Consider the following 27,974-nt stretch of genomic DNA (forward strand, 5'->3'; position numbering starts at 1 on the left):
ATTTACTCTTCAGTCATTCACTGATTGAAAGGTTCACTGATTAGGTAGTAGGAACTGGAAATGTAAAGAAGCAGGTCAAGATTTCTGTCCAGAAGGAACCCTGTTGTCCACAGCAACTGAAACTTCAAGGGTTCTTATTTCCACGGCCTTACTTCTTCCAGCTCTAAAATCATGTCTACCTGAACTCCCTAAATCAATGATCAGTTTTCCAAAATCCCGTCCCTCCAAGCAAGAACCCAAGAATGAGGCCTGAATTCTTCTGTGTGGATTTGGAAGGCTCATCACCTAACCTTTTCCTTACCAACGCCTTTGTCAGCCTGTGAGATCCAGGTCCACACACCGCACCCGGGAGGGGCTGTGCTAGCTAGCCTTCTGGGAGTTTATAATTAAGTTCAGTGTGTGGGGGATGGAAGGGGAGGGAAATAGCATATAATTACAGAGTTCTGTTGCTGAGTGCCTGCCGGGCTAAGTGGCAGAAGTAGGAGAAGCGGATAACGCTTTCCGCATTCTTAAACAAAAGTCGCAGAGAAGTTCCAGGAGGAAGCAGGGAACGAGGTGTGCCCGGGCCTCTTTTCGTTTCATTGTCGCCATCCTCTGGCTTGCTGGGTTGGGCCGGAGGCCCAGGTGGAGGCGCGCGGCCACTGTCCCCCTGGTCCTTTGGGTCTGGGCGGCAGTCCCGGGGCGGGTTCCGAGGACCCGCTGCCAGCGCGCACGGAAGTGCGCTCGGCCCTCTCCGGTGGGAGGCCACCGTGAGCGCGACTTCCTTTTTCGCGGGGCGGCCCGGCCTCCCAGGCTCCTCCTTCCCTCCCCCCTTCCCCCAGCCCGAGCAGCTCCCGGTCCGAGGGACGGCGCTCGCCTCGCCACTACTGAGCGCCAGCCGCCGCGCTAGGGAGCGACCTCGCCGGAGTCCCGCGTCGCGCACCGCGCCCCCTGGGTGGCCGGCCAGCTCAGCCCGCCCGTCTCCCCGCCGCCCCGGCCGCCCTTGACCGCTAGCGCACAGCACAGCAGTTCGGGCGCTCGCAGGCGGCGGGCCCCGAGCCCCGGGACAGGGACAGGGACAGGGACTGTATAGCCTTTGGGCTCCGCGCCCCGGCGATGGCTGCTCCCGGGCGGCTGCTGCTGCGCCCTCGCCCCAGTGGCTTTCTGCTGCTGCTGCCCGGCCTCCTGTTGCCCCTCGCCGGTGCCTTCAACCTGGACGTCGAAAGCCCCGCCGAGTACGCCGGCCCCGAGGGAAGTTACTTCGGGTTCGCCGTGGACTTCTTCGCGCCCAGCACGTCTTCGTAAGTGGCCGCGCTGGAGTCCCCAGGCGCCCCCTCCCCCACCGCGCGCCCCCACCCAGCCTATCCGCACCCGGTGGTTGGCTCCACCAAACCGGCCTACCCACCCCATCCCGCGGCTGGCTCAGGTCCTGCAGGGATGAAACATTTGTGGGGATGACCTAGCCTGGCACTCACCATTCACTTTCACCCGGTCCCCAGCTTCTACTGATTGCCCGGGGACACTGGGAGAGAGCTTTGAAGGAGCTCTGTTAAACATCCAGGAAAAGTGAGAGATCAGTACAGGCTGGTCCCGCGGGACTTTTGGCTTCACTGTCATTCTGTGCCTTGCTTCACCCTTCCCAGACTCCCTCCCTTACTCTGATCCTTTTGATTTTCTTTTCTAGACACTAGGATGAGTGAAGTGATCACATTGTTGCCTTACATTGTAAAGGACTGTGAGACCTCTGCGTATTTGAGGTCCACCAGATGAATGGAATGTGTCATCTGTTCCTTTTCCAGTCCACTATTTAGGTCATTGTTCAGAAAGAACGGGGGTGTTTGCTGAGTTTTTACTCGCTGCAGGCCACTTCAATACTGGAAAATTCAGCAGTTCACCTAGGCTTTCAAATTACCCTGGTCCTGTGGTGCCACGTCCCTGAGGATTTGTAGCAGTTATTGTCATTTTTGGATTAAAAGTTGTGTTTGAATCAACACTGGGCTGGCACCATTCTTACCCCTGCATGTTAGTGTTGGAAACACCGATTTAATGGATGTCTTATGAGGTTTGTTACATTGTTTTGGGTGTTTCTCCGTGTTCGCAAGTGGTAACACCTTTTGTCTTAACATTTTTCCCCCCAAGATGTCTGTTTTGGGGAGAGGCACTACATAATTTTGATGGTCAGTACTTGAGGAGGACCATTTTCCTGATATATGCTTAGTTTGAAGGTGGTCTAAATAATTGTCTGTGGTTTATTGGGACAGTCTTCAGGATTTATTGACATCATTTTCCTGAACACTGCTGAGTATCACTGATACCAGTCTTTAAGGCAACACACACCTTGGGTGAAGTTAGTGAAAACTAGACGTTTTGTAGCACATGGCTTTCTTCACACTGACTGTGCATTCTGTGAGACCCGAGCGCTCCAAAAAACGATAGAAGCACCAACTGCAGACACATTTAACCACTTCACATTGATGTGGTTGATCTCTTTGAGCGGGTAGAGTAGAGCTTGGGATCCTACCCAAGGGCTCAGGCTGCTAAGGCAGTGCTGCACCTCTGAGCTACACTCACAACTCCTCCGTCTAATCATTGTAGTTAGCTCACCATTTGACATTTTCTCCTTTCTAGGTATGTTTAAGTGTATGCTTTTTATATCATGGGTATTCTAGTTGCTCCCAGGGTGCACCATTTAGATTTAATTGTACAGAAATTCTGACTGAGAATATATTCTCTGCCTTACATCAGGAATTAGCATTTAGATAATTCAGAGTTGATGGAATGTTGTACACGTGCTATTAATTATTTTATTGTTATTAATATTGTTGCTGTTTGCTTCTGTTAATCTATGGCAAAAGTTTAGTGCCCAAGACACATGGCAGGCTGGTAAGCTTTTCAACGTTTTTTGCTATGGAAAACAGCAGAGCTGTCGGTGATATTTGCTATTGCTAATTGCAAACCATATGGCCAAAGAATATGCTATGAGCTCACACATTTACAAGACCTCATGCATGGACGTTAATAGTAAGGTGCTGTGGAACTTGAGAGATCGCACGTTGTATTTTGAAACAGTCACCAGCGACTTTGGTACCAAGAGACCAGAGTTCTGTGTCTAGCCTAACTTAAAAAATAGAAAGCAACTTTGAGCTGTTGTTACCCCCTCACCATGAAATAGACCCAAACAAAGGTTTACACCTATTACACTTACTGACTTTTTCAGATTAAATGAAGATTATTACAGAATTATGCTTAATCTTAAAACAAAACAAAAAACAAACACAATGCCAGGCGGTGGTGGCACACGCCTTAAACCCAGCACTTTGGAGGCAGAAGCAAGCAGATCTCTTGAGTTGGAGGCCGGTCTGCTCTACCCAGCGAGTTCCAGGGCAACAAAGGCAACACAGGGAAATCTCATCTCAAAAAGACAAAAAGAAAAAAAAGACCCAAACAAACAAAATTATGCTTAATCTTGTTCAAGGCACGCCTAAATTCAGCAAGCATTGAAATCAGCAGAACAGTATTATCAGTTGCATAGATTGTTATTTCATGTTACCATAAACTTTTAAAGGAAAACTATATAATCAAGTGTTTGTTAATGAAAGAGCTTCCCCCCACCTCGTGTTAGATCAGTGAGGAGAGTAGCAGTGATTATGTACATTTGTGATTATTCCGGTTTCAGGGATCTAAATACTGAAGAATGGTTCACCTCTCATTTTCCTTATTAGAGAAGATTATGATTGAACCATCTCCAGATTGCTGTGGGAATGAATGCATCGATCTTTATTAAAAAAGAAGTGCTAAGCAAGACTGCTGAGATGAAGCTGGGCATTGTGGTGCACACTTGTAATGTTAGCAGGAGAGAGATGGAGGCAGGCCGATCAGGAGTTCAAGGCACGCCCTAGCTATGTCCTGAGTTCCAGGCCTGCCTCGGTGACATGATCTCTGTCTCAAACCACAGCAAAGGCCCTGGTTTCAAGTTCTTTTCTCCATTAGAAACAATATGACAATAGCCTGCAGGTTATTTAGCTTGGATTAGCCCATGTGGACTCATGTTGTCTAAAAATGAATTATATTTGCATCAAGAGATGTCAGTTGCACCTCCATTTCTATTAATGGAACCCACTTTTTCTCGGTTGCCCTGGAGATCATTTCGTATTCCTCCCTCTCTTTTTCTATTTTACTTTGTCTCCTACTGCACTCCTCCGAGATTAGTCACCGCTTAGTCACCAGGCAGAGTGTTTCCAGTCTCTGCTTCCTTGGGAATGCTTCCTTGCTCCTATCTCTGCTCCCTGCTTCTGCCTGAGCCTGGGTCTGGGCCGCTGAGAGCCTCTTTAATCTGCCTGTCATTTGGCTGCCAGACCTGCAAAATGCCTTGTATGTTTCAACTGGTTTTATATTTCTGAAACATTGTTTTTTTATCCTGATATTCTGTTGCTGAATTCTTTTCAGCAGTGTTTTTTTTTTAAATTTCAATGTTGTAATCATTGTCACAGCATTTTAGAAAATGACTGAATGCAGTAGTACTTGAAATCCTGTACTCAGGAGGCTGAGGGGCAGGAGAGGATTGTCCCAAGTTTGAAGCCAGCCTGGGCTATATAGTGAATTCTAGGCTGGCTGGCTTTGACTACAGAGCGAGACCTAGTCTCAACACTCTCCCCTCCCCCAAAAGGATTCAGTATATTTTCATAAACTTGAATGGGACTATTACTGTGTTGGTTAATTTTTTTCCATCATAAATAATACATATGCATAAACTACAGCCTTTATTATTTGGAAAGCACATCTTAGGTTTGTTACTTCTGATTAAGACCATAGATTTATTGGGCGGATGTGGTGGTGTATGCCTTAACTCCCAGCTCTTGGGAGGCAGACGCAGGTGTACTTCTGTGAGTTCCAGGGGAAAATGTACGAAATTTGGTAATTACTGCTTCCGTTTTGCTTTACATAGTTGTTGGCCTGAAGCATTTGTTTGTTTGTAGAGCAAATCTGAAACTTGAATTACACCTCAACTGTTTTATACACATTTCTTTTCATATACATAGATAGTCTTTTTTTCAGGAGTTCCTTACGGTGTGGGCTCACCCTAGAGTCAGCTGCATAGATGAAACCTGCTTTATCTTGGAAAGGCCAGTGCTGAAAGCAGCCGAATAACTTAGTTCGTTTGGAAAGTTTGAAAATGTACTTGTCATGGCTTGGCCAGCCACCCTGCTTGGTAGCTGGACTTCCATTCTGTGAAGCAACTCCGCTTCCTGCCCTGCCCTGGGTAGGAAGTGCATTTGAAGGGCATCCTCACCAGACTGCCTGAAGCTTTCCTCAGCTTCTGCTTCTTTCTCTTCCTCTCTACTCAGTTTTCCTTCCCATCGCTTATCTTCCATCATTTCCTCTTTTTTTTTCCTTCACCCTTCTTTTTCTGCTGCTTCTCAGCATCTTCCCAGTTCTTGGCATCGTAAGAATAGCACACTCATTTCTGGAGTCCTGAGGAGGCATTCGTGGACATAAATCCAGTTATCTCAAAGCACCGGTGAAGATGTGGCTCTTGATGATGTTCTTGGACAGATATGTTTTGGAGTGAGATGGCGTCTGTGAGGAGAAAGCTGAAGGCATGTGAATCTTACATTGCTTAGCTTCAAAATCGACTTGTTCTTCAGTGAGGTCTTATCAACCCCATTTGAGCAGCTTCCCCACCTGTCCAGGAAATGCCGTGAGCCAGCTTCCCTGCCCTTTGCTTTTCCTCTTTCGAGTTCATTACTTGAGCACTAATGGCTCTTTGAGAACATCCGGGAAAGAAAAGCTCCTTTGAAAGCAGATTTTAATTTTCACTTGCTATTTCATTAGGAAATAGCTTATTAATGATCTTAACTGCTGTTTGGAATGCTAGTGGCACCATCTTGTGTTATTCCTAAGCTTCAGACACTTTAAGTTTTCACTTATCTACTCACTACCTGGGAAATAATTTAAGTAGTGACGGAATATTGTACCTCTGTTCCAGAGAACTGAGAACAGAGATTTCAAGTGACTCCTCAAGTGACCCCTCAGCTGACTTGCATGTGAGACATCCCTCCTATTTGCCTTGGGCGGTGCTGCTTGTCACAATGCAGACTGTTTCTGTCCCTTACTTCTCTTCTCTTACTCGAGGTAAACTGTTGTAGACAATCAACAGACACGTTCAAGTAATATTACTTATTGTAAAGTTTCATTGATGGGCTTCTGGGTTGTTTTTGTAGCATAAATAATTTTATAGTTTTATAGTCCTTAACTTTCTTTCTTTCTTTCTTCTTCTTTTTTTTTTTTTTTTTTTTTGGCAAGGTTTTTCTGTGTAGCCCTGGCTATCCTGGAAATCATCTATGGGAATATATTATGGGAAATCTATCTATCTATCTATCTATCTATCTATCTATCTATCTATCTATCTGTCTGTCTATCTATATATCCCTTTTTAAGATTCTTTACTTTCTCCAAATCTCCGTTTGTCACTTTCAAATACTAAAGTATCAGTATCATTTAAATATTAGTGGTGGTGCAGACCTTTGATCTCAGCACTCAGGAGGCAGAGGCAGGTGGATCTCTGAGTTTGAGGCCAGCCTGGTCTACAGAGTGAGTTCCAGGGCAATCAGGGCTACACAGAGAAGAAATTCTGTCTTGAAAACAACAACAACAACAAAAAATCCAAAACAAAAACCAGCAACAATCCCCCCCCCCAAAAAAAACACCCAAAAAACCCTAAGTATCTTAAAAGTAACTTAAATATTACGGTGACATTTGGACAAATAAACTTTTTTATTCTAAATTTTTATTGCATTCTATTTATTTACTTATTTGTAGGTAAAGGCACACTTTGCCACCATGGTACACATATAGAGGTCAGAGGACAACTTCAGAGAGTCCCGTCCTTCCACCATATGGGTCCTGGGGATCGAACTCAGATTGTCAGGATTGGCAACAAGTCTCTCTACCCACTGATCCTATTCTTTAACTTTTTAAAAATCATTAACCTGCGGTTTATATCCTCACAGCCATCACGTGTTCCTTTTTAGTCTTCTCCTATTTCTGTGCATTTCACCAGTGGGCAGGACTGCACATGAAGGGATATGTAGGGAAACTGGATTGAACATCAATATTAGCTCTTCTAATTACCGTCCTTTCATGCCTGTAATGTGCAGACAGCCTGATGAAAGCCACAGCCTGGTTTCGGGGCTGCTCGCAGGCACTCAGACTGTGTGCTGCCAACAGTGACATTTTTATTCAATGCTCTCTCCTACTGTGCCCTTCTGCTTTTGCCAAAGGCCGTCCCCTAATAACTAAGGAGGGCTCTCTGTTTTACGGTTGCCAAGTCAAGAAAATATCTGAAGTACAAAATTAAATAGAATTGTTACATGAGGAATTTATTTTAAGGATAACTTAAAGAATTGGATGATTAGGAAAGTCTGATTTCTGTGGCCCAAGAGTCGGAATACATTGGAAACGATTTACTGATATGTGGTTAGTGTAAGACTGAGACCTGTAGCTGATGATTGTGTTGCTACCTGCCTAGGCAGAAGGGTGAATTAGAGCCCTGCATTCAAATAAGCACTTCTTCATAAGTAATGAATAGTTTTGACAAAAAATTATAGAAGACCCTGAGAAGAAATGTGCAAATGGCAATCTAGACGTGAGCTGCTTGTGGGTGTCAAGGAAGATCTGGGGACCAGCTGTTCTGACTTGGAACCTCCCGGGGTTCACACAGAGAACTCTGCAGGGAGGACCTAAGTCCTCTTCAGGATGGTTGAAAAGCAGCACATAGACCAAGAAACCAGATGCCTGGCCACTGACTGGCCACTTTATGACTCAGCCTTCTCCCTCCCCCGATCCCAAAGCTTTCATTTCAACCTAGTGTGGTCAGAGAGAAGGGCAGAGCATGGGGAAACGCTGGACACTGTCACTACCTTTAAGCCGGAAGGGTTAGGGAAAGGGACATGTTCTAGATCTGACAGCATCCCATGGAAGGAGGACTGGGCTCCCTACTCCCACCCCAGTGGGAGGACAGCATCCCACAGAGTCCTACTCTGTGTGTGAGTTACTTTTCTGTTTATTTGGGCTTACAGTTCCAGGGGTATAGTCCATATGGTGGAGGAAGCATTGGCAGCATGTGGCTGGATTAAGAAGCTGAGAGATCACATTTTCAACTACAAACTTAAAGCAGAAAGAGTGAGCTGAAGTGGGGTGAAGCTCTACACTCTCAAGTCCCATCCCCGTGATGTGCTTCCTTCAGCAAGGCTACATCTACCGAGGTTTCCATAGCCACCCTACACTGCACCACTAGCTGGGGGGCCAGGTGTTGAAATACCTGAGCCTATGAGGAGCATTCTCCTCTCTTCTGAGCTCTTACCCTAGTTCTTACTGAGGAAACCACTGATGATGGGAAAATCCCAGTCCATGGGCCACGTCTGGCCACTGCATGTCCGTGTAAATAAAATTTTATTAGAACCATAAGTATTCTCTTTCTCAGAGAAATACTGGGGAAAAAATCATTTCCTTAAGATAAAAATGGACTTTCATGGTACCCTCTCCACCAGTTAAAAAAAAGTTTTAGGCCGTCTCTGAACTTGGCATGTAGCCAAGGATGACCTTGAACTTCTGATCCTCCGGTCTTTCTCCTAGATGATGAGATTATAGACATGTGCCATCACACCTGATTTTAGGTGGTACTTGGGATTGGATTTTTTGATTGTACTGTGGTTTTTTGTTTTGTTTTTTTTGTTTGTTTGTTTGTTTGTTTTTTGTTTTTGCAAGCTAGGCAAGCGCTCTGTCAGATGGGCTACATCTCCTACTCACCTTCCCTGTTTGGGGTTATTAGAGATCCAACCTTCAATGATGCTGGTCAAGTGCTGTGTCACTCAGCTACATATCCAGACCTGTGGCCAACTTTTTTGATTTAATTGAGAGGAGAAAACACACACACACAGACACACAATTTATACATTTACAGCTAGAAAATTTGCATAGTCTGATTTGCCTATGTTAATCAACATACTCTGAAAGAAACAGGGGTTTTGTAATGACAAGGAGTTTCTTTTATCTTGTGAGTGGTTTGAATCTCACACCCAACCTAATTTTTTCCTTGTGAAAGATTCTTGCTAAGGGAAAATGAAGCTGATCTCTTACTCGGAATCATTTGGCTATGATGGGAGAGGGGCCGGCACTGGTGTTTTGCTGCTGCCAAACATGACTGCATAAAGATTTATTAAAAGGGTGTGGCTTGGTTGGGAGTTTAATTTGCATTTTGAATGTGTGAGTTTCAAGGTAAGCGTCAGAGTAAAGGACACCTATTACTCAGCAGTCCACACAGCAGATTTCTGTTGATCTAGGTGAGATCTGACGGCTACTACCCGGAATAAGTGAGGTTGAAAGTGATTTTTAAAAATTACAGTAAGTACATTTCATATTTAAGATGTAGCTTCATAACTGTAAGCTTTCCTTTGCCAGAATTTAAGTGACTTGTTTAGCCAAGTGAAATGGTGGCAAGGAATGTATCTCCTTGTGCTGTCCCCCCCCATACCCTCTTTTGACACCTTTAAACTAAATCTGTCAGTTTCTTGAAAAGCAAGTTTCTTTTATGATACCCCTCTCTCTCTCTTCCTTACCCCTCAGAGCTCACCCTTGCCTGTCTTCTCTCCGAACTTCTCCTGGGTGCAGATGTCCATTTTGTGTTGGGACTTTCAACACACGATTTCTCACAGACCTCTATCCGACCTCCAGGTTATTCCTTAAGTGACTCACATAGACATAGTGATGGGATAGACTGAGAACTGAGTCCATGGTTTTCTGGGATCTGTCTTCCTCTCCTCTCCTCGCTCAACTAGCACACCAGATAGTGAAGAGTTGGGTGATGTTCTTCTCCATTTCTGCGTTCAAGTCACTGGTGCGCTCTCTCTCTCGCTCTCTCTCTCTCTCTCTCTCTCTCTCTCTCTCTCTCTCTCTCTCTCTCTGAGCGTTTCTCAAATCTCCCCTATTTTTTCCCCATCTCCTCTGGCTAAGACAGGTCACCATTCCCTCCCCGAGTTTGCTTTCTTGTCTCATTTTGTTTGTTTCTTCAATTCTCTAAAGGCAAGAAAGTCACCTTCCTAAGGTTTGAAATGGAACCGAGATAAAACTGATGGTTTTACTGTGTCTGAAGGGCGCTTCGTGACTTAGCTTTTGCCGGGCTCCCAGGCTGTTTGGGGCCATTCCCAGCTTGCTCTCTCCTCTTAACCACATCATTTGTCTCTTCTGTCCTGGAGACTACGTTCTTTCCCACCCGGGATCTTCTGCAGAGCTTAGGGTGCTCCTATTTGTTCACCCTCCTTTCCCTCCGTCACTCTCCTCTAAGCAGGTTCCTCTCAGTTCACCGTGAGTTCCCTAGAGACCATTTCCCTGCGTACTTATCTCCCTGTTCTCCTCTGAGCCCTTCCTGGAGAGAGTTCCCTTTATCTCCAGGAACTCTTTCCCCTCCATTCCTGGAAGATAATTTCCTTTATCTAAGGGAGGCCTGCACTCCTTATTTCCAAGCAATCTTCTCTTAGCCAGTTGTTTGTCTCCCTCCTAGCTCCTGTCATGTCCAGTGGCTTGTGGGTTGGCGGGTTTCTTGTGGGGAGAGCAAAGTCTAGAACGTCTAGAATGCCTTTAGTGCCAGAACCGAGCCCGATGTAGCACATATGTTCAAGCCTCACATTAATTTTTTGGATGACTAGAAAACAAAAAGTTGGCCAGGTGTGGTGGTGCATGCTTTTAATCTCTGTACTGGGAGGCAGAGACAGGGGAGTCTCTGTGAGTCCAGGCCAGCCATAGGCTGAGACCTTGTCTCAAAAAGAGGAGGGAAGGAGAAAAAGGAACTTAGGGGGAAAAAGGACATTGTGTGTGTGTGTGTGTGTGTGTGTGTGTGTAGGCATGTGGACTATGGCAAACATGCATGGAGGTCAGAGGTCAACTTTTGGGGAGTCAGGTGTCTTCTGCCGTATAGCTTCTGGGAATTGAACTCAAGTCTTCAGATGGTAACAATCACCTTTACTATGTCATTGGCCCAAAAAACTCTTATGTATTTACAATGTACAGTTTGGGGTTGGAGAGATGGCTCAGTGGTTAAGAGCACTGGGTGTTCTTTTAGAGGACTCAGGTTCAATTCTCACCATCTACAAACAGCTCACAATCATCTGTAATTCCAGTTCCAGGGGATCTGGCAAAACACTCATACCCATAAAATAAATACATCTTAAAAAACTAAGATGCACAGTTTGGATGATGTACATTTTTAAATGAATACATCAGGAATTATAATGGGGGAAATTACGCCATTCAAAAATAGTTTTTAGAAGTATTTGTGGATTAAATCAGAAGAATGTTTCGTCATAAATCATAATGCAAATCTTCCGCTTGGTGTCATCCGAACTATCACGGGCCCTTTTGTGTTGTAGCAGGATGTTTCTCCTGGTGGGAGCCCCGAAAGCAAACACAACGCAGCCTGGGATTGTGGAAGGAGGGCAAGTTCTCAAGTGTGACTGCTCATCGAGCCGCCGGTGCCAGCCCATTGAATTCGATGCCACAGGTAAACTCTGATTTGCCCGCTCTCCCGTGTTCATTCTCTTCATTCACGCCTTTGGTTGGTTGGTTGGTTGGTTTCGGAGACAGGGTCTCACTGTGTATCCTTGGATAGGCTAGAACTCCCTATGTAGACCAGGCTGGTTTTGAACTTATAGAGATCTGCCTGCCTCCATCTTCTGAGAGCAGGGATTAAAGACCACCACACACAGGCTCATTTGTTCCTATTTTTTTGCTCTGTTTTTGTTTTAATGTAACGACAGGGCTGGAGAGATGGCTCAGTGTTTAAGCACACTTGCTGCTCTTGCAGAGGACTGGGTTTCAGCTCCTAGGACCCACTTGGCATCATCATACAATCGTTTGTAGCACCATTTCCAGGGCATCCTCCAAAGGCACCAGTCATGCTGGTGGTACCCACACATGTGTGCAGGCAAAGCACTCACCCACATAAGTAAAAGCAAATACATCTTTTAAAAAGTGACAGCTTAGTAACTTCATCACCCCACATGCACAGGGAGAGTTATCTCTATACGTGATTTGTATGTTTTGCAGCAGTTCTGTGTATCTCCCTTGTTTTGGATATCTTCCAACTTAAACGGACAGTGTCAATATGTAGACATTTTGGGAAAACTCTCTTAAGATAAGTTTATGTCTCTTCTGGGAAGAGGGAGGTCTCAAGAACATCGGAGATTGCTGCTGTTTTTCTTGGAGCCAAATTGAGGCATGACTCACTGACCACTACAGATTACTTCTCATCATGAATGTATCCCAGGCTTGGCGTGATGCAAAAAAAAAAAAAACGAAAAGAAAAGAAAAAAAAAAGGTCGAGGAATCATCTTGAGTATTCAAATAGATTTAAATGGCTAAAAAAAAAAATCAACAAATTTTTATCTAAAATGTATTAGAAAAATTATTGTGTTACTGATAACAGTATAATTTTATTTTTGGAACACATTTCAATGTAAATCAAGGTGGTGGCAGTAAAAAAAGTTAACCTCAGGAAGATGAGAGATAATTCAAATTTTATATTTTTGTCATTGGAATAGAATGTGCAGGCTCCCATATACATTTATGTTCGTATATTCTTATATATTTTTAAAAGTTCAGGGAGAGGCTGGAGAGATGGCTCAGCAGCTAAGAGCACTTGTTACTCTTGTAAGAACTGGGGTTTGGCTCTCAGCACCCACATGGTGGTTAACAACCATCTGTAACTGTAGTTTCAGGGGTTCCTATGCCTTCTTCTGACCTCTGTGGGTATAAGGCACACATGTGGTACATACATATCCATGCAGTCATAACACTGCATGGATATATATATGGATATAGATGAGTGTACAGATCATTCATGTAGCAGGCTAATGTAGTCTGTTACTTCTGCTTCATGTCTGAGCCAGTATTAGTTTCCTATTGCTGATATCATGTTATCTCAATGGTAGTTTCTTTTATTATTGCTGGGAATTGAACTCAGGACCTTGTGTGGGAACAAATGACCACTGAGCTTTCCCTTCAGCCCCCAGATGTCTTTAAACAAGTATTTGTTACCATCACTCCTAGAAGTTAGGTATTTAAAGTGCATTTCACTGGGCCAAAGTCAAGTCAGTGACCCTGCATTTCTTTTGGAGCCAACGGGGTGAGGGGTGGGGAGTTGGGGGGGAGGAGAGAACCAGGAGCTTGGTTCCCCTTTGTTCATCGAAGGCCAGCAGTGTCAACAGGATTCAATGCTGCCTCACTCGACAGATGACTGTCCTGCCTGCCCTTCAATACACCAGACATTTCAAGGTTCTGCAGTTGACCACACCTGCCAAGTCTTTTATGGCATGTGATTTTCCATATTCGTTGGGAAGATTCTGGGAAGTAGGGCATACATCTCTCATGGAGTGGCATTATTCTATTGGCTAGAGTCTCTTTACGTATTTTAAAAATTCATATTGGTTATGCTGAGAGCTGTGTTTATATAAATAGACTTTGCTCCTTCCCAAGTTCAACTGTGGTTATTTGGAATGCAGACGGGACTTAGAAGACAGAGATTCAGGCTGATACTGATGACCTTGGGAAAGGGTTTTCATTTGCTAGTATCAGTTTCCCTGTTGGTCAGAGAAAGCAGGGCTGTCATGTAGATCAGAGGAGTTCATAACTATGACCTCACTTTACAGACAACCAAGCACTTCACAGGGGAAGAATGGATTGTTTATTACAGCCCCTCACTAAACCTGCATAGAGAATAATCATGAAAAGGGACTTAGGAAAAAGGAAAGACATAAAGATAATTGTGGCTGCTAAGTGAATTATGTCTTGGTTTACATTTTAGTCTCTGTTACTGTGAGTTTTGGGGAAACCTTCTCATTGCCAGATGCTTTCCTTTTCCAAGGAAGCAGATGTTGCAAACAGATTGATCACTGCCCAGTTTTATTTAAAAAAAAAAAAAAGAATTATTTCCAGCTGGAAGTGGCCTCATGTGCCTCTTACTCCAGCTCTGTGGTGGGCAAAGACAGGAGGGACCCTGGAGCATGCTGGCTGCCACACCAGCTCCAGGTCCAGTGACAGACTGTCTCAAGGGAAGAAGGCAGAGAGATAAAGGAGACACCCAGTTTTCTGGCCTCTGCATACATGAGCATGGGCGTGTGTATCCACACATCCGAGTGCATATATAACACATGCCTGCCCCCACTTCCCCCTTCCAAAAACACTGGTCTCCACTGGGGAAGCAAGGGGCATGCCTCTTTCCTTGGAAATACAGGCTTGACTGCAAGCTTGAGAATCATGTCTTTTGAAAGCAGAAGAAAGCCCTAACTTCATCCTAGAGAAGATCAGATGGAGGATCCTATTCTTTTTGTCCTGAACATCTTGCTGCTGCAACACTCAAGCTTGTTTCTAGAAGGTTTCAGCTGCAGGCAGTAGACAAGCCTGGCCACGCAGACTCTCATCCAGAAGAATGTTGTGGAGTTATTTCCCCACACATTCCTAGGCATTGCTTTAAATAACATGTAAAACTGGCCTCTGTGTGGAGCACTTTCCAGCTCACTGAGAAGAAAACACTTAGATAGACTCTAAAACATATTCCTGCAAGTTTAACTTCCTCCATTTGGTGAGTTTTTGTCTCTCAGAGGTACGTCCAGATTGAGTAGCCTTATAAATACAAAGTTACAACAAATGAAACATAACCTTCTTTTCCTGGTTGCTACAGCATGAATTTAGACCAAAGTTTTCACCCTTAATGAACATGTATCTCCTGTTAGATTCAATCATCTCCTGGTTCAGAATTGTATGATTGGAGGTCTGATAAGCACCTTTGGAGCAGATAATTTTGTCCAGTTCTTTTTATTAATGATTAACTAACATATAGCTAATAATATTTTATTCAATATCTGCAACATTTGACAAACCAGTTTCACACGATCCCTTTAAATCCTCCTTCTATTCACGGTTTGATCCGACTCATACCCATTCTTCAAGACTGGGGTTGATTTGATTTTTTTTCCTTTGAAATCTCCAGTAAAGAGATTTTGTTTGAAACTGTTTGGAGCTTTCGGATCCCTTCCTCCCCAATACTAGACGGAAACAATCCGGCATTGAGAGAGTAGGGCTGTCCCACAGGCCTTGTTCTTTGTGCTGTTTCCTGCAGAAGCTCCAAGACTGCTGGTGGGATGAAGGGGGAGGGTCTGAGTAACTATAAATAAACAATGCTGGTACCCAGAAAACGAGCTTCAGCCGCTGTCTTCCGGATACGCTTTGCTGACTCCTCTTGTTTACCTTTAGAGGACAGCTGTCTTAGGTAAACAATGTTTCCAGATAGTTCTGTGGAAATTAGTAACAGCTTGCAGCTTTGGGAGGGACACACAGAGGGTATGAGGGAGGGAGGGGACATGCACCTAGCCAGCCAGATCCCCTGGAATCCACCCTGGTGATGAGCAGAGTGACAGATGCCATAGCCACACAGCTCCCACATCTGTGTTTCTCCACCAGCAGAGACCTGTGTCTCATTCACTGTTGCCTTCCTAGCATTTAGACAGAAGGTTTAATGTATGAGCAAAGAGATTTCTTCCTCTGACCTCTAAAGTTTCAATTGAGAGATTTTTCTTTCAACCAGATTTATTTTTAGTAATATCTGAGTTGAAGTGGTATTTAGGGGTGAAAACCTGCTTAAGGAGGTTTTTTAAAGTGTTTGTTTTATTCAAGGATTAATGTGGGATGACATTGTTTTAATAACTTATTCTAGCAAACAAAAATACAACAAATCTCTAACGACCTAAACCATCTCATTATTCATAAATGCCATAGTAAAGAATAGGACCCAAATGACTAAAACCACATTTAACTTCTAAATAAAATTTTAATCTCTTATTTCTTTTAACTATTTCAGCTTTATTTCTGTTTTAAAAAGAGTGGTATAATCTTGTTCTAAAAGATGTTCTTTAGGCATAAAAAGAAGAGACAAAACACTTAGCTTTAGGGTAGCAGTGTATCTTCGTCTTCAGATTCAGCATTATGTTAATTATAGTCCAGTTCTCCAGCAAGCTGAAGGCCAACTGTCTGGCAGTAGTTTGTGAAATACTTGGAAGGAGAAGACCAAGGAAATAAGTGTTAGGTGCTCACAAGGAGGCTGGGATGGTATGCGCTGGTCATTGCTTCTGTCCTTACCATTTCGTCATGGGAGTTTGGTACGGTGCAAATAACAAATTTTGGAAGCTTGAAAAAAATAGGTGTTTAATTTTCAAGTCTCTAGTGAATTGTGTCATGATTATATTTATTTTATTTATTCTTCTCAAGACAGGGTTTCTGTCTATAACTGTTCTGGTTGTCCTGGAACTGGCTCTGTAGACCAGGCTGGCTTCAAACTCACAGAGATCCACCTGCCTCTGCCTCCCGAGTGCTGAGATTAAAGGTGTGCCACTATACCCTATCCTCTGTAGTTTTGGTGAAAATACAAGTGAATTGTCCAACGCATTTTGTAATTATGGACAGAAATCTTTACAGTCTTGAGGTGAAGTGGTGTTTGAGGTCAAAAACAAAAACAAACAACAAACAAAAAGCATTTCTTCCCATCCCAGATCCCCGGGTCTGAGTTCTGTTTCCTTTTCAAGTGTAGCTCCTCAGTCCAGCAGTCTGGGCGTTCCAGCATAACGAAAACGGTGACTTCAGGGCTGTGACTCAAAATATTTACTTCCCTCTTGTGTCCCAGAATGGCTGCCAGCTCCAGCCAGGTCCTGAATGAGCTGCTTGTGGGTTTGTTTGGAGAGAAGCCTTTCCTTCTTCCTCCCGCCCACTCTATTCACACTTCCTTTCAGTGAAGCCACTGTCTGATGTGGAATCTGGTATTTTAGGACTTGGGCTCTGCAAAGAAAATTCTGATTAGTGAAGACAAACTTCCTTTAGAGCAAGCTTCTTGAATAGATGGTGATTTGAAGTTGTGACTGTTGACGCTGGAGAGGCAGTGAATGCAGTAGATCGCGCGTGTGCGCTCGTGTGTGTGTGTGTGTGTGTGTGTGTGTGTGTGTGTGTGTGTGTGTGTATTTTTATGATGATTGACTTAACTTTAGGTGTCAATATAGGCCAGTGCATTATATCAGCTGTGTTTAGTGATGCAACTGAAAAGTTTTTTAAAGATTTATTTTTATTTTATGTGTATGAGTGTTTTGTCTGCTTGTATGTCTGTGCACCATATGTGCAGTGCCTGTGGAGGCCAGAAGAGGGCATTGGGTCCCCTGGAACTGGAGATACTGATGGTTGTGGCCCACCGCGTGGGTGCTAGAAATCACTGGGATCCTCTGGAAGAGCAGCCAGAGTTTTAAACCTCTGCACCAACTCTCCAACTGCATGACCAAAAAAATTTAATCACATGACTGCTGATTCCGAACAATTCTCAGTTTCAGAGACTCTCCAAGGTCATTTTTGAAATGAGTGCCCCTCCGTGAAATACCACTTCCCCTAAGGCAATGGTTCTCAACTTGTGGGTCATGACCCCGTTGACAGACCTCTATCTCCAAAAATATTTGCATTATGATTCATAACAGTAGCAAAATTACAGTTATGAAGTAGCAACAAAAATAATTTTGTTTTTTTTGCGGGGGGGGGGGGATCACCCCAACATGAGGACCTGTATTAAAGGGTCGAAGCATTAGGAAGACTGAGAACCACTACCCTAAGGAAACTGGCCTTCTACTATTCAATTTTTTTTTTTTTTAATTTTTAAAGATAGGGGTTGTCTTAGGGTTTCTTTTGCTGTGAAGAAGACACCATGACCATAGTAGCTGTTATGAAGGAAAACATTTAGCAGAAATTTCAAAAACTAATTTAAGGCAGGCATGGTGATGCAAACCTTAAACATTTAGTTGAGGTGACTGCTTACAGTTGCAGAGGTTTAGTCTATCATCATCATGGTGGGAAGCATGGCAGCATGCAGGCCGACATGTTGCCAGCTGCATCTTGATCAGAAGGCAACAGGAAGTGGTCTGAGACACTGGGTGGTATCTTAAGCATCTATGAGACCTCAGCCCAACTCCGCAGTGGCACACTTCCTCCAATACCACCCCTACACCTGTAAGGCCACATCTCCCATTAGTGCCACTCCCTTTGAAGGCCATTTTCTTTTAAACCACCACAGGGGTCTACTTGCTATGTAGGCTGAACAGGCAGGCTTCGAACTCATGATTTATCTGCCTCAGTGTCCTGGGTGCTGTGATTACAGGCTTGCATCACCATGCCAGCCTTAAATTAGTTTTTTAAATTTCTGTTTTCATAAAAAACCCCACGTCTCATGTCTGATGCTTTAAAAAACAAACAAACAAACAAAACCCCTCTGATTGTTGATTTGTTCTCACTAAGTGGTAAATAGTTTTTCATATGGAAAAGAACTATGGATTTTATACTTGTTGACAAGTATAAAAACCAGATATATAAAATTTGCATGTATTTTCTATGACCTTTTCTAGTTTTCATTAATCCCATATCCAGAAACAGGTCCCTGAGAGTCATTATGATAGATATTTTCTTTTTTCTTTCTTTCTTGTCTTTCTTTCTTTTCTTTTTTTCTTTCTTTTCTTCTTCTTCTTCTTCTTCTTCTTCTTCTTCTTCTTCTTCTTCTTCTTCTTCTTCTTCTTCTTCTTCTTCTTCTTCCAATCCTATAATATATATTAAACATCACAACAGGAACACAAATGCTTTTGGGATGCACTGTGAGCTATTCCATTAGGATCTTGTGGGTACCTCCCACCCTCACAGTGAACTGCATGGAGGCATCTGTATCATAGGAATCAAACAGGAGAACCCCGAAAGCAAGCAAGCAAATGGAAGGAAGCTCTGAAGAGGCAAAAGGCCCTAGGAGGAAGGTTGCCCCACGTGGTTCTAGAAAAGCCTCCCTTTTCATTGTATGATTCAATTGTAAAGAGGAAGTGAGTTCTGAGAAAAATATTTAAAGTACTCTAGTAGGGGGAAAAGGTGGTTCTTCACCAGGGGGTCCAGTCTCTGGGCTCCAGCTTGGCTCTGGTACTGATTTGGGATTGCAGGGCCTGTCCCTCCTCTGGTGTCAGGGCCGCAGGCATGCTTGCTCTTCACCCCTGGGGTGTAGCGCCGCACCCGCACAGCTGCTGACACCCTGGAGGTCACAGCCTCTATCTCAAGGAAGCAGGCTGCTGTGGCTTGCTCATCCTCAGTCAGCAGCAGATTCCCGCAAACATCCAGGGGAAGGGCTGCAGAGTCCGTGGGTGTGGTCGTGAGTACTGCAGGACCCAGACCAGCTAGGGCAGTGGTCACGGAAGCAGAGTTGGGGTTGCGTCGAGCCATACTCAAGGTCACAGGAGCCCCATCCCTACACACCTCTCCTCACGATGTTTGTGACAGCTTCCAAGTTCTTCAATCTTCCCCTTTCAAAACCAGATCCACTTTCCCCAAACCCCAAACTCTTTAGCTCTTTCTCACTGTCCCCTAAAAGGGTCAGCACCCGCACTGGCTCTCTTCCACACAGGCACTGTTGTGTCCATCTCCACAGGGCTTGCCCCGTCCAGGTCCTAGCGAGAGAAAGGCAGACGGAGAAGGCAAACCCCGCAGGCCACGGCATGGATTCACTCTGAGGTCCCAGGGCCCACCAGGATACCCCCACACTCGAAACAGTAGCATCTGTTAGAGTCGGCTGTCACAGATGAACAAGATGTCCACGAGCAGCAGATGGAGTGGTAGCTCTGGCTCCCGTCCTCATTAAAAAGGAAGAGGCTCTCCAGGAGCTTGTCCTTACATGGGGCACATATTCTTCCCTCAAACAAGGGGTGCTGCATATGCACCTGGGGACTTCCACAACGGGCTGATGTCTTCCATGTTCCGTGGGTTCACGGTGACTCATTACTTGATGATCTCTCTCCCTGGTCGGGGTGAGGCAGTGGACAGCAGCTGCCTGGAGTCTACCAGTACCCCATCCATGTTGTGCTTGGCAGTCGGGCTCAGGAAGGGTTTTGGCCACTGCTCTTCTAGGTGGTCGGCAGGGTCAGGGCTAGAGCTGCCTGGAGTTTCCAGGTTCCAGGTTCCAGGTTCCAAGGGAGAGGGCCTTGGAGCAAGAGGAAGGTGCCTCCCAGGAACCCACTGAGGTGGTCTGCCAGAAGGATCTGTGCCCCAGGGATGGCGGGTGGCTGGAGACTTTGAAAGGTATAGGAGAAAGTATTTTCTATTCCATTTTATTTTGATTTTATTTTTATACTCTTTTCGAAGATTTGTTTTTCAGTTATATGTAATTTTGAATGTCTGTGCCACGTGTATGCAGGTGCCCTCAGAGGTCATTGGATGTTCTGAGGCTGTGAGCCAACTCCATGCTGGGAGCTGAACTTGGGTCCTTTGAGCCATTTTTCCATCTGTCTGTACTTCGTTTGTTTGCAAGGAAGGAGGTTCAAGACAGGGTTTCTCTGTGTAGCCCTGGCTGTCCTGGAACGCTGTAGACCAGGCTGGCCTCAAACCTCCGAGATCTGCCTGCCTCTGCCTCCACAGTGCTGGCATTAAAGGTGTACACCACCACTATTGGGTTGTTGCTTTGTTTTTGATTTTTTTTCACTTTTATTTCATTTGCATTGGCGTTTTGCCTGCATATATGTCTGTATGAGAGTGTCGGGTCCCCTGGAACTGGAGTTACAGACAGTTGTGAGCTGCCATGTGGGTGCTGGGAATTGAACTCGGGTTCTCTGGAAGAGCAGTTAAGTTAAATGCTCTTCACCACTAAGTCACCTCTCCAGCCCCTGTTGCTTTGTTTTTTAAAGAGAGAGTTAGACCATAGTGGCTGTGACGAGTCTTGCTACTTGACAATACACAGCAGCAGTTCATGCCACTGTAGGCAAACTTAGAGCGCAGCACATCTGTTGAGAAAACATTTCAACTAGTTTTGGAAAGCGGAATAATTAAATAATATTTTACAAAGAGGAAACATCTTCCAAACAACCAGGACTAAAATAATTGAAGAAAAATGACTTAGCACGGAGGGTGCTTGGATGATCCCTGGGAGGCTGTTCTCAGCATAGCAGAAAGGCCCTTGACAACTAACTGTGTTCCTGACTTTTCCTCCCTTAATTGTAGAGAACAACCCTTAATATTCTTATAAGTCCAGGATCACCTACTCTTCCATTTCTTTGCACAAAACTTTCTCTTGGACTAGAACAGTGATTCTCAACTTTCCTAATGCTGTGACCCTTTAATACAGTTCCTCATATTGTGGTGACCCCTAACTATAAAATTATTTCATTGCTACTTCATAACTGTAATCTTATTACTGTTATGAATCATAATGTAAATATCTGATATGTGAGCCAAGGGGTTGTGACCCATAGGTTTAGAACTGCTGGTTTAGAAAGTATTCCTTTCTTGGTATTGCACAACTGTATTCATAGGTTCTCATGATTGTATTGTATTAGATGTGTGTTTCCGTAAGAAACCCTGGCATCATGCATTAGGTCATGAATGAATATCAGCTGGATTTTTAGGTAGCATCAGAATTTCAAGTGGAAGGAATGAAGTTTTCCAGGCAAGTGAGCCTTGATGCAAAGGCTGTGTGTAGAAATGGGACTGCCTAGTTCCATGGACTGAAGACAGAAGGAAGGGAAGACTCACATATCCTAACAAGCATATCTTGGGGCTTCGGCAGGAGTCTATCCATAAGGATAATACTCAGTAGTGTGCCACGCTCTCGGAGGTTTTATCACTCTACTTTAGCCATGGACCTGTGTCCTAGACCCCAGCGACAGGCTTTGTTGAGATTCCTATGTGTAGTGGAAGAACACACACAAGTGACTTGAGGGTATATGAAAGTTTCATAAATAAGACTGAAATAGCCCCACACCGGAAACAGTAAGAGATACAAAGGATTCGTTAAACTATTATATGGTTATGGAACGGGGTATTGCACAATACTGAAGATGATGCCAGAGATTTACCATCACTGATTGTTTGGAGGGGAAAAGGTACATAAGTATTTTAGTAATAATTTTAGTGTGTCTTAGATATTTTGCTTGAAATACCTGTTTATGGCTAAAGATTTATGCCTTATGTTCATGAAAGCATTTTTTAGGATAGAAGCCAAAAATATTAGCAGAGGTTGTTTCTTTGTGGCGTTTAGACCTATCTTTACATACACCTTTATTTGTGTGTGTGTGTGTGTGTGTGTGTATACATACATGTGAAGTCATGGGCCACTCATTTACTCTGTCTTTTACTACCTTGTGCCATTTATAAGAACTGCATGTGATTTGATATTCATACATATCTTTATGCTATGGCAGGATTACCTGGGAACATAACAGATGGTCACAGTGTTTGTTATAGTTATCTAGCAATTTAACTACTTGGACTGAAAAACCTGGTTTACAATCACTTCTCCACATCTGCAATATGATAATTGATCGTGTTAATAGCAACCTTGAGACATTTACAAGTCACCATGCAATTTTTTTTTTAAGATTTAATTTCAAATTTATATGTATGGTTGTTTTGCCTGCATGTATGTATGTGCACAGTGTGTGTGCAGGGTTCGTGGACACCAAAAGAGGGTGTTCTGGGACTGGAGTTCCAGATGGGTGTGGGAACTGAGACCCCAATACTCTGTAAGAGCAGCAGGGACTTTTAACCACTGAGCCATCTCTCCAGCTCCTCACATTTTTATTACTAGCTAACATTCCTAAGCTCTGTAAAAAACAAGAGATAGCTGCAATGTAGTCGAAGTGTTTGACTAATCAAAGATACACTATTCTTTTTTCTTTTTTTTTTTTTTTTTTTTTGTTTTTTTTGAGACAGGGTCTCACTATGTAGCTGTGGCTGTCCTAGAACTCACTGTGTAGACCAGGAAGGCTTTGAACTCACAGAGGTCCACCTGCCTCTGCTTCTCTGCCTCCTGAGTGACTAAGGGCATGTCCTCCTCCCCAACACACACACACACACACACACACACACACACACACACACACACACACGTACACTATTCTAAATCTGGCTGGATAGAAATGAATTTTCTTGTACTAAGAGCAGTCTATTTTGTTTCTGACCATTCACAACATTTTTTTCCAGGTAATCGAGATTTTGCCAAAGATGACCCACTGGAGTTCAAGTCCCACCAGTGGTTGGGAGCTTCTGTGAGGTCAAAGCAGGATAAAATCTTGGTAAGTCTTTAGGAATTACCTCAGGTGAGTGGGGCCAGTTTATGTGGCACAGGAAGTTTTGTATGTTCAAGTTGGTCTGGCCAAGGGCACAAGGTATCATGAAAGACCAGCTCTGATCCAAGGCTCACCGAGTGAGCATGCTATCACTCTTGCTCTCCTGAGACGAGGCTCCTGCTTCTTCTGCCCTCTGACCTACACTGTTCATTTCTTCCCGCTCCATGGTAGTCCCCACCGGTTTACTTCTGTCCATCACATTTAGGAATAGAATGCTTTTGACTAATCAAATGCTTTCGTATTTCTTCTTTAAAAACTGCAAAAACAAACCAAAAAACCAATAAACAAAACAAAACAAACAAACAAATAAAAAACTGCAAACAACCTGCTAGTCTTCCGTTCTGCTACAGCCCTGTTCCTCTGCCCAAACAGTTGTTTAAAATGTCCTTTGAACATGAACCGCCTCCATTCCTAATGTTATTCTCCCAGTAATCTGAGCCAGGCATGAGAAGGCCAAACCAAGGTCACTCAGACTTCAAGATTATTAAAATTTTACTGCTCCCTCATTTTCAGAGAGATGTTTGTTACCGTAATGTGTTATTTTCTGCATGGATACTTAGTTCTTATCTTCTTGCCCCTCAGCACCATTGAACAAAGTCAGTCCTGTTCTCTCACACACCTTTTTAAAACAATATTAACACGATTTTATTTTGTGGGTGTGGGTGCTTTGCCTGCTTGTATGTCTCTTCACTACATGCATGCAGTGCCAACAGAGGCCAGATCAAGGCGTCGGGTCCCCTGTTACTGGAGCTGCAGACAGTCGTTAGCTGTCGTGTCGGTGCTGGGGACCTAACCTGGGTCGTCTGGAGGAGCAACCAGTCTCCTGACTCATGCGGCATCTCAGCCATTTCTGCACTCTCTCTCCTCCCCACACACTTTTTGGCCACTCGCTGCCCCCTTTGAGACATGATCTCGCTCTGTAGCAGGGCCGTCTCTGAACTCACAGTCTTCCAGCCTTTACCTTCCACGTTCTGAGATTACAAGCACACGTCTCCACGCCAGGCTTAGTCTTATGACTATTTTGTGACACCACATGTTCATGTTTTATTCCTCACTATCTTGCTCACTTTTTTTTTTTTTCCGAGACAGGGTGTCTCTGTGTAGTTTTGGTGCCTGTCCTGGATCTCACTCTGTAGCCCAGGCTGGCCTCGAACTCACAGAGATCCACCTGGCTCTGCCTCCCGAGAGCTGGGATTAAAGGGGTGCGCCACCACCGCCCGGCTTTGCTCACTTTTTTCATATCTCGGTAATGATTCTTCTTCAGTTCCTAAATGTTGGGGTGTCCTTGAGCACTGCTAAAGGCTCCATTGTTTTCTCTAGCTAAACCGTTTACCTAGAGGCTCCTCTCTTGTTCCATGTCTGTGAATACAAACTGTACATCATAATCTCCAAGTCGATATCTCTAGCTATTAGTTGGTCCTAAATCTTTAAAGGCATATTCCTAAATTATCTGTCTGCCATTCTTAGTTATCTGTTTAATAGACCACTCTGAATGAATATGGTCAAAGTGGGATTCTTGTTACCCTCTATCAAAGAGCATGAACAAACAAGCAGAAGTAACTTTTTCCTGGATGACTTCTCTGACGTGTCGAGAGGTATGGCTTCCCACTCTACCTATCCGTGATCCCTGCCAAAATGTATCCACCTCCAAAGAGATCTATTGATAGCTCTCCATCTTCGTCATCTGCCCTGCAGTGGACTGCTACCATTGCTCATCCAGGCCAGGGCAATTGCTCTTCTCATCGGTCAGCGTCCTCATGCCCCAACCTCAACCTGTTCTGTGTTGCAAGACTTAAGGGATCAGCACTTCACCCTTTCGATTAAAACAGTAGAGTGGCCTTCTGTCTCTGAAGTTGATCAAACTGGCGTTTATGTGCTACTACAATCAGGTTTGCTGTAATGGGGGTTTCTATTACTGTGATAAAACGCCATGACCATGAGCAACTGGAGGAGAAGGTTTATTTCAGTTTACAGTTCCACTTTATAGTCCATTATCCAAGGAAGTCAGGGTAAGAACTAGAGACAGAAGCCATAGAGGGGTGCTGCTTACTGGCTTGCTCCTCAGGGCAAAACCACCAGCCCAGGGCTGGCCCCACCCTGAGCTATGTCCTCCCACATCAATCTTTAATCAAGAAGATGGTCCACACGCTAATTTGAGGAGGGCATTTTTTTTCTCTGTTGAGGTTCCCTCTTCCAAAATGACTCTAGCATTTGTCAAGTTGGCATAAAAACTAGTCAGCACAAGGTTATAGGCTCTCCTTCTGCATTACCTCAATCCATCTTAAATATGTCAATGACACTTGTCTTTCGGTTTATTTCTTCTGTATAAATTGTACGTAGTTTTTTTCCATTTCAACCAGTACCTAGTGTTTATGTTCCTTCTACCTGGAGGGTGTTTTGTCGATTCTTATTCAGTCATCTCCTTTCATTCAGTGTTCACTTTTAATTTCATTTTCTCAGAGAGTCCTCTTTAATTATTTCATTTTTACTTACCATTTTTTTTAAATGTGATGATGGGGTGTTAGGGGAAATCTGTTAAAGAGTTGAGGTTTCAGTAGGACATTAGAAGGCATGTCAAGTGTCAGCACTTAGAGCTGAAGGCTAGTGTGAGAAGGGGTGTGTGAGGCAGAAAGATGTATAAAGCAAAAGCAAGCTCAACACGCTGCTCATCCACTCTGCAGAGTCCGGGACATGCAGGGAAGTAACGGCTCTTGTCTTCTAATTCCGCCAGAGTGGATGTGAAATAGTCCAAGGTCAGAGTTTCTCTTAAAAAGTCATTATAGAAGTATGCTGAGCTTTCTTTTAGCGGCTTAAAATGTTAAACTTTTGGAAGTTTTGTATGCCATTAAAACATTCATTATTCTACCACTTCTATGAAATATTGAAATTGGACCTTTGGGAAGTTGATTTGGAAAGTACATAGAAGAAGCACGGCAGGGTGTTTTTTGTTTATTACTCTTATTACTTGCTGTATAACTTAGGGGTATCTCCTGCAAGCACAAGGATGTGGTGTAGTTCAGAAGTTGACTCAAACTGTGACCTTAAAGTCCAACACACAGCACCCAGAAACAGTGCTACTTGAAACAAGAGCTTTGCTGACTTTGAAAACATACAAATGTAGAATCCAAGTATAGTCTTCCAAAAACTCTATTCCTGATCTTAACTGAGAGGCTTAGAAGGGGCAGAAGAATCTGACAAAAACCTTTTTTTTTTTTTTACATTTAAAAAAATTTTCAAGACAGGGTTTTTCTGTGCAGCCCTGGCTGTCTTGGGACTCACTCTGTAGACCAAGCTGACCTTGAACTCACAGAGATCCACTTGCCTCTACCTCCCAAGTGGTGGCATTAAAGGTATGTGCCACCACTATGCAGAGAAAAAATACTTCTTTAAAAATCTTTATTCACTCTTGTGAGAAAGCAGAGGGTAGTTCTGAATTTCTCAATGCTTAGACTCTTGCATTCTGAGTTATCGTAGATATATGGATTATTAACTTTTCAGAGGATTCCTGTATCATGGACCACACCTTTGTTTTTAGGCTTGTGCTCCGTTGTACCACTGGAGGACCGAGATGAAGCAGGAGAGAGAGCCTGTTGGAACTTGCTTTCTTCAGGATGGAACCAAGACTGTTGAGTATGCGCCATGCAGGTCAAGTATGTATGAGAAGCTGCACCTGCTTTCAACAAGAGACCGTAGGAGCCTAGTTTTTGTGTGAGATGCATGTGTGTGTGTGAGACTGTGTGACAAAATATGTAGACATTGTGAGGTTTACAGAGCAAATGAAAAATAATTCTGCTCATACAAAGACATTAGAAATATGAATAAATCATAAATTCTAAGAACTCAGTTTGGCCATCTTTGGTTTCTGATAATTATTATCTGATTTTGGAAGTCTGTTATTTCCAGTCCAGTGAAAAGATGCTCATGGGAGCTTTTCTCAAGGAGAAATGGGCATCACAATTAAAGATTGTGAGTTACTAGATCAGGCCTTGAATCTACCTTTTTTTTTTTTTTTTTTTTTTTTTTTTTTTTTTTGGTTTTTCAAGACAGGGTTTCTCTGTGTAGTTTTGGTGAGTCCTGGATCTCATTCTGTGGACCAGGCTGGCCTTGAACTCACAGAGATCCGCCTGGCTCTGCCTCCCAAGTGCTGGGATTAAAGGCGTGCGCCCCCGCCGCCCGGCTGGAATCTACATTTTTCACAAGCTCTATGAGGTGGCTTGGTTGGGCCCCAAAGTTTGAGAACCATGGTTGTAGAAGAGTAATGGTGCTAAAAGTAAATTTTAAAGAGGATGTCTGTCTGAGCCAGTTTGCAAAGGAGGGTGAAGATAGCGTTTAGGTGTCTTCTGTCTAAATTGGCCAGGCTTTACTTTCATTGGAATTTTAACTAACAGCGAAAAGCCCACATGTCTGTTGGTTATCCCATGAACCTCAGGTTTTTCCCTAATGTTGGTTGAAATTCCAAAGAAAGTAATGTCCAGGTGATTTCAAGCACGTATCATTTTGGTTACACCTTTCTCTGCATATCTTTCTTCCACTTGAGATCCCAGACCCTTCGCAAACCTGCTTTTTGTTGAATTGACCATGACTTTACATCCTCTTTATACCAAGGACATAAAAGCAGATTTTTGAAAATGCAGTCTTGCCTGGTCTATAGGGCAAATTCTTCAAGACGATCCATCTACCCCTAAGACCATAGGCAGTACCGAATCCTATGTGCTGCTGAATTTCTTTTTACGAAGTTTTTCTTTAGGGCAACTTCCCAAGTAGTAACTTCAGAAC

The 27,974-nt window shown here is 43.8% G+C and overlaps 1 protein-coding gene across 2 annotated transcripts in view; it reads left to right on the plus strand.

Annotated features, from left to right (window-relative positions):
* The first annotated feature begins 490 nt into the window (after nucleotides 1-490).
* Nucleotides 491-27,974, plus strand: part of Itgav (integrin subunit alpha V) — a 76,082-nt gene continuing 48,598 nt past the window's right edge. Inside the window, exons 1-4 of one of the 2 annotated variants that reach the window (XM_052723146.1) lie at nucleotides 491-1,280; nucleotides 11,403-11,533; nucleotides 23,053-23,144; nucleotides 26,734-26,848. In XM_052723146.1, coding sequence (XP_052579106.1) covers nucleotides 1,096-1,280; nucleotides 11,403-11,533; nucleotides 23,053-23,144; nucleotides 26,734-26,848 — 523 coding nt within the window. In that variant the 5' untranslated portion in view covers nucleotides 491-1,095. The remainder of the gene's footprint in view (nucleotides 1,281-11,402; nucleotides 11,534-23,052; nucleotides 23,145-26,733; nucleotides 26,849-27,974) is intronic. The other variant, XM_052723147.1, reaches the window with a different exon arrangement.

The sequence above is a fragment of the Peromyscus californicus genome, unplaced genomic scaffold, assembly GCF_007827085.1.
Source record: "Peromyscus californicus insignis strain IS unplaced genomic scaffold, ASM782708v3 Scaffold_7__1_contigs__length_154581171, whole genome shotgun sequence".
In the NCBI taxonomy this organism is placed as follows: Eukaryota; Metazoa; Chordata; class Mammalia; order Rodentia; family Cricetidae; genus Peromyscus; species Peromyscus californicus.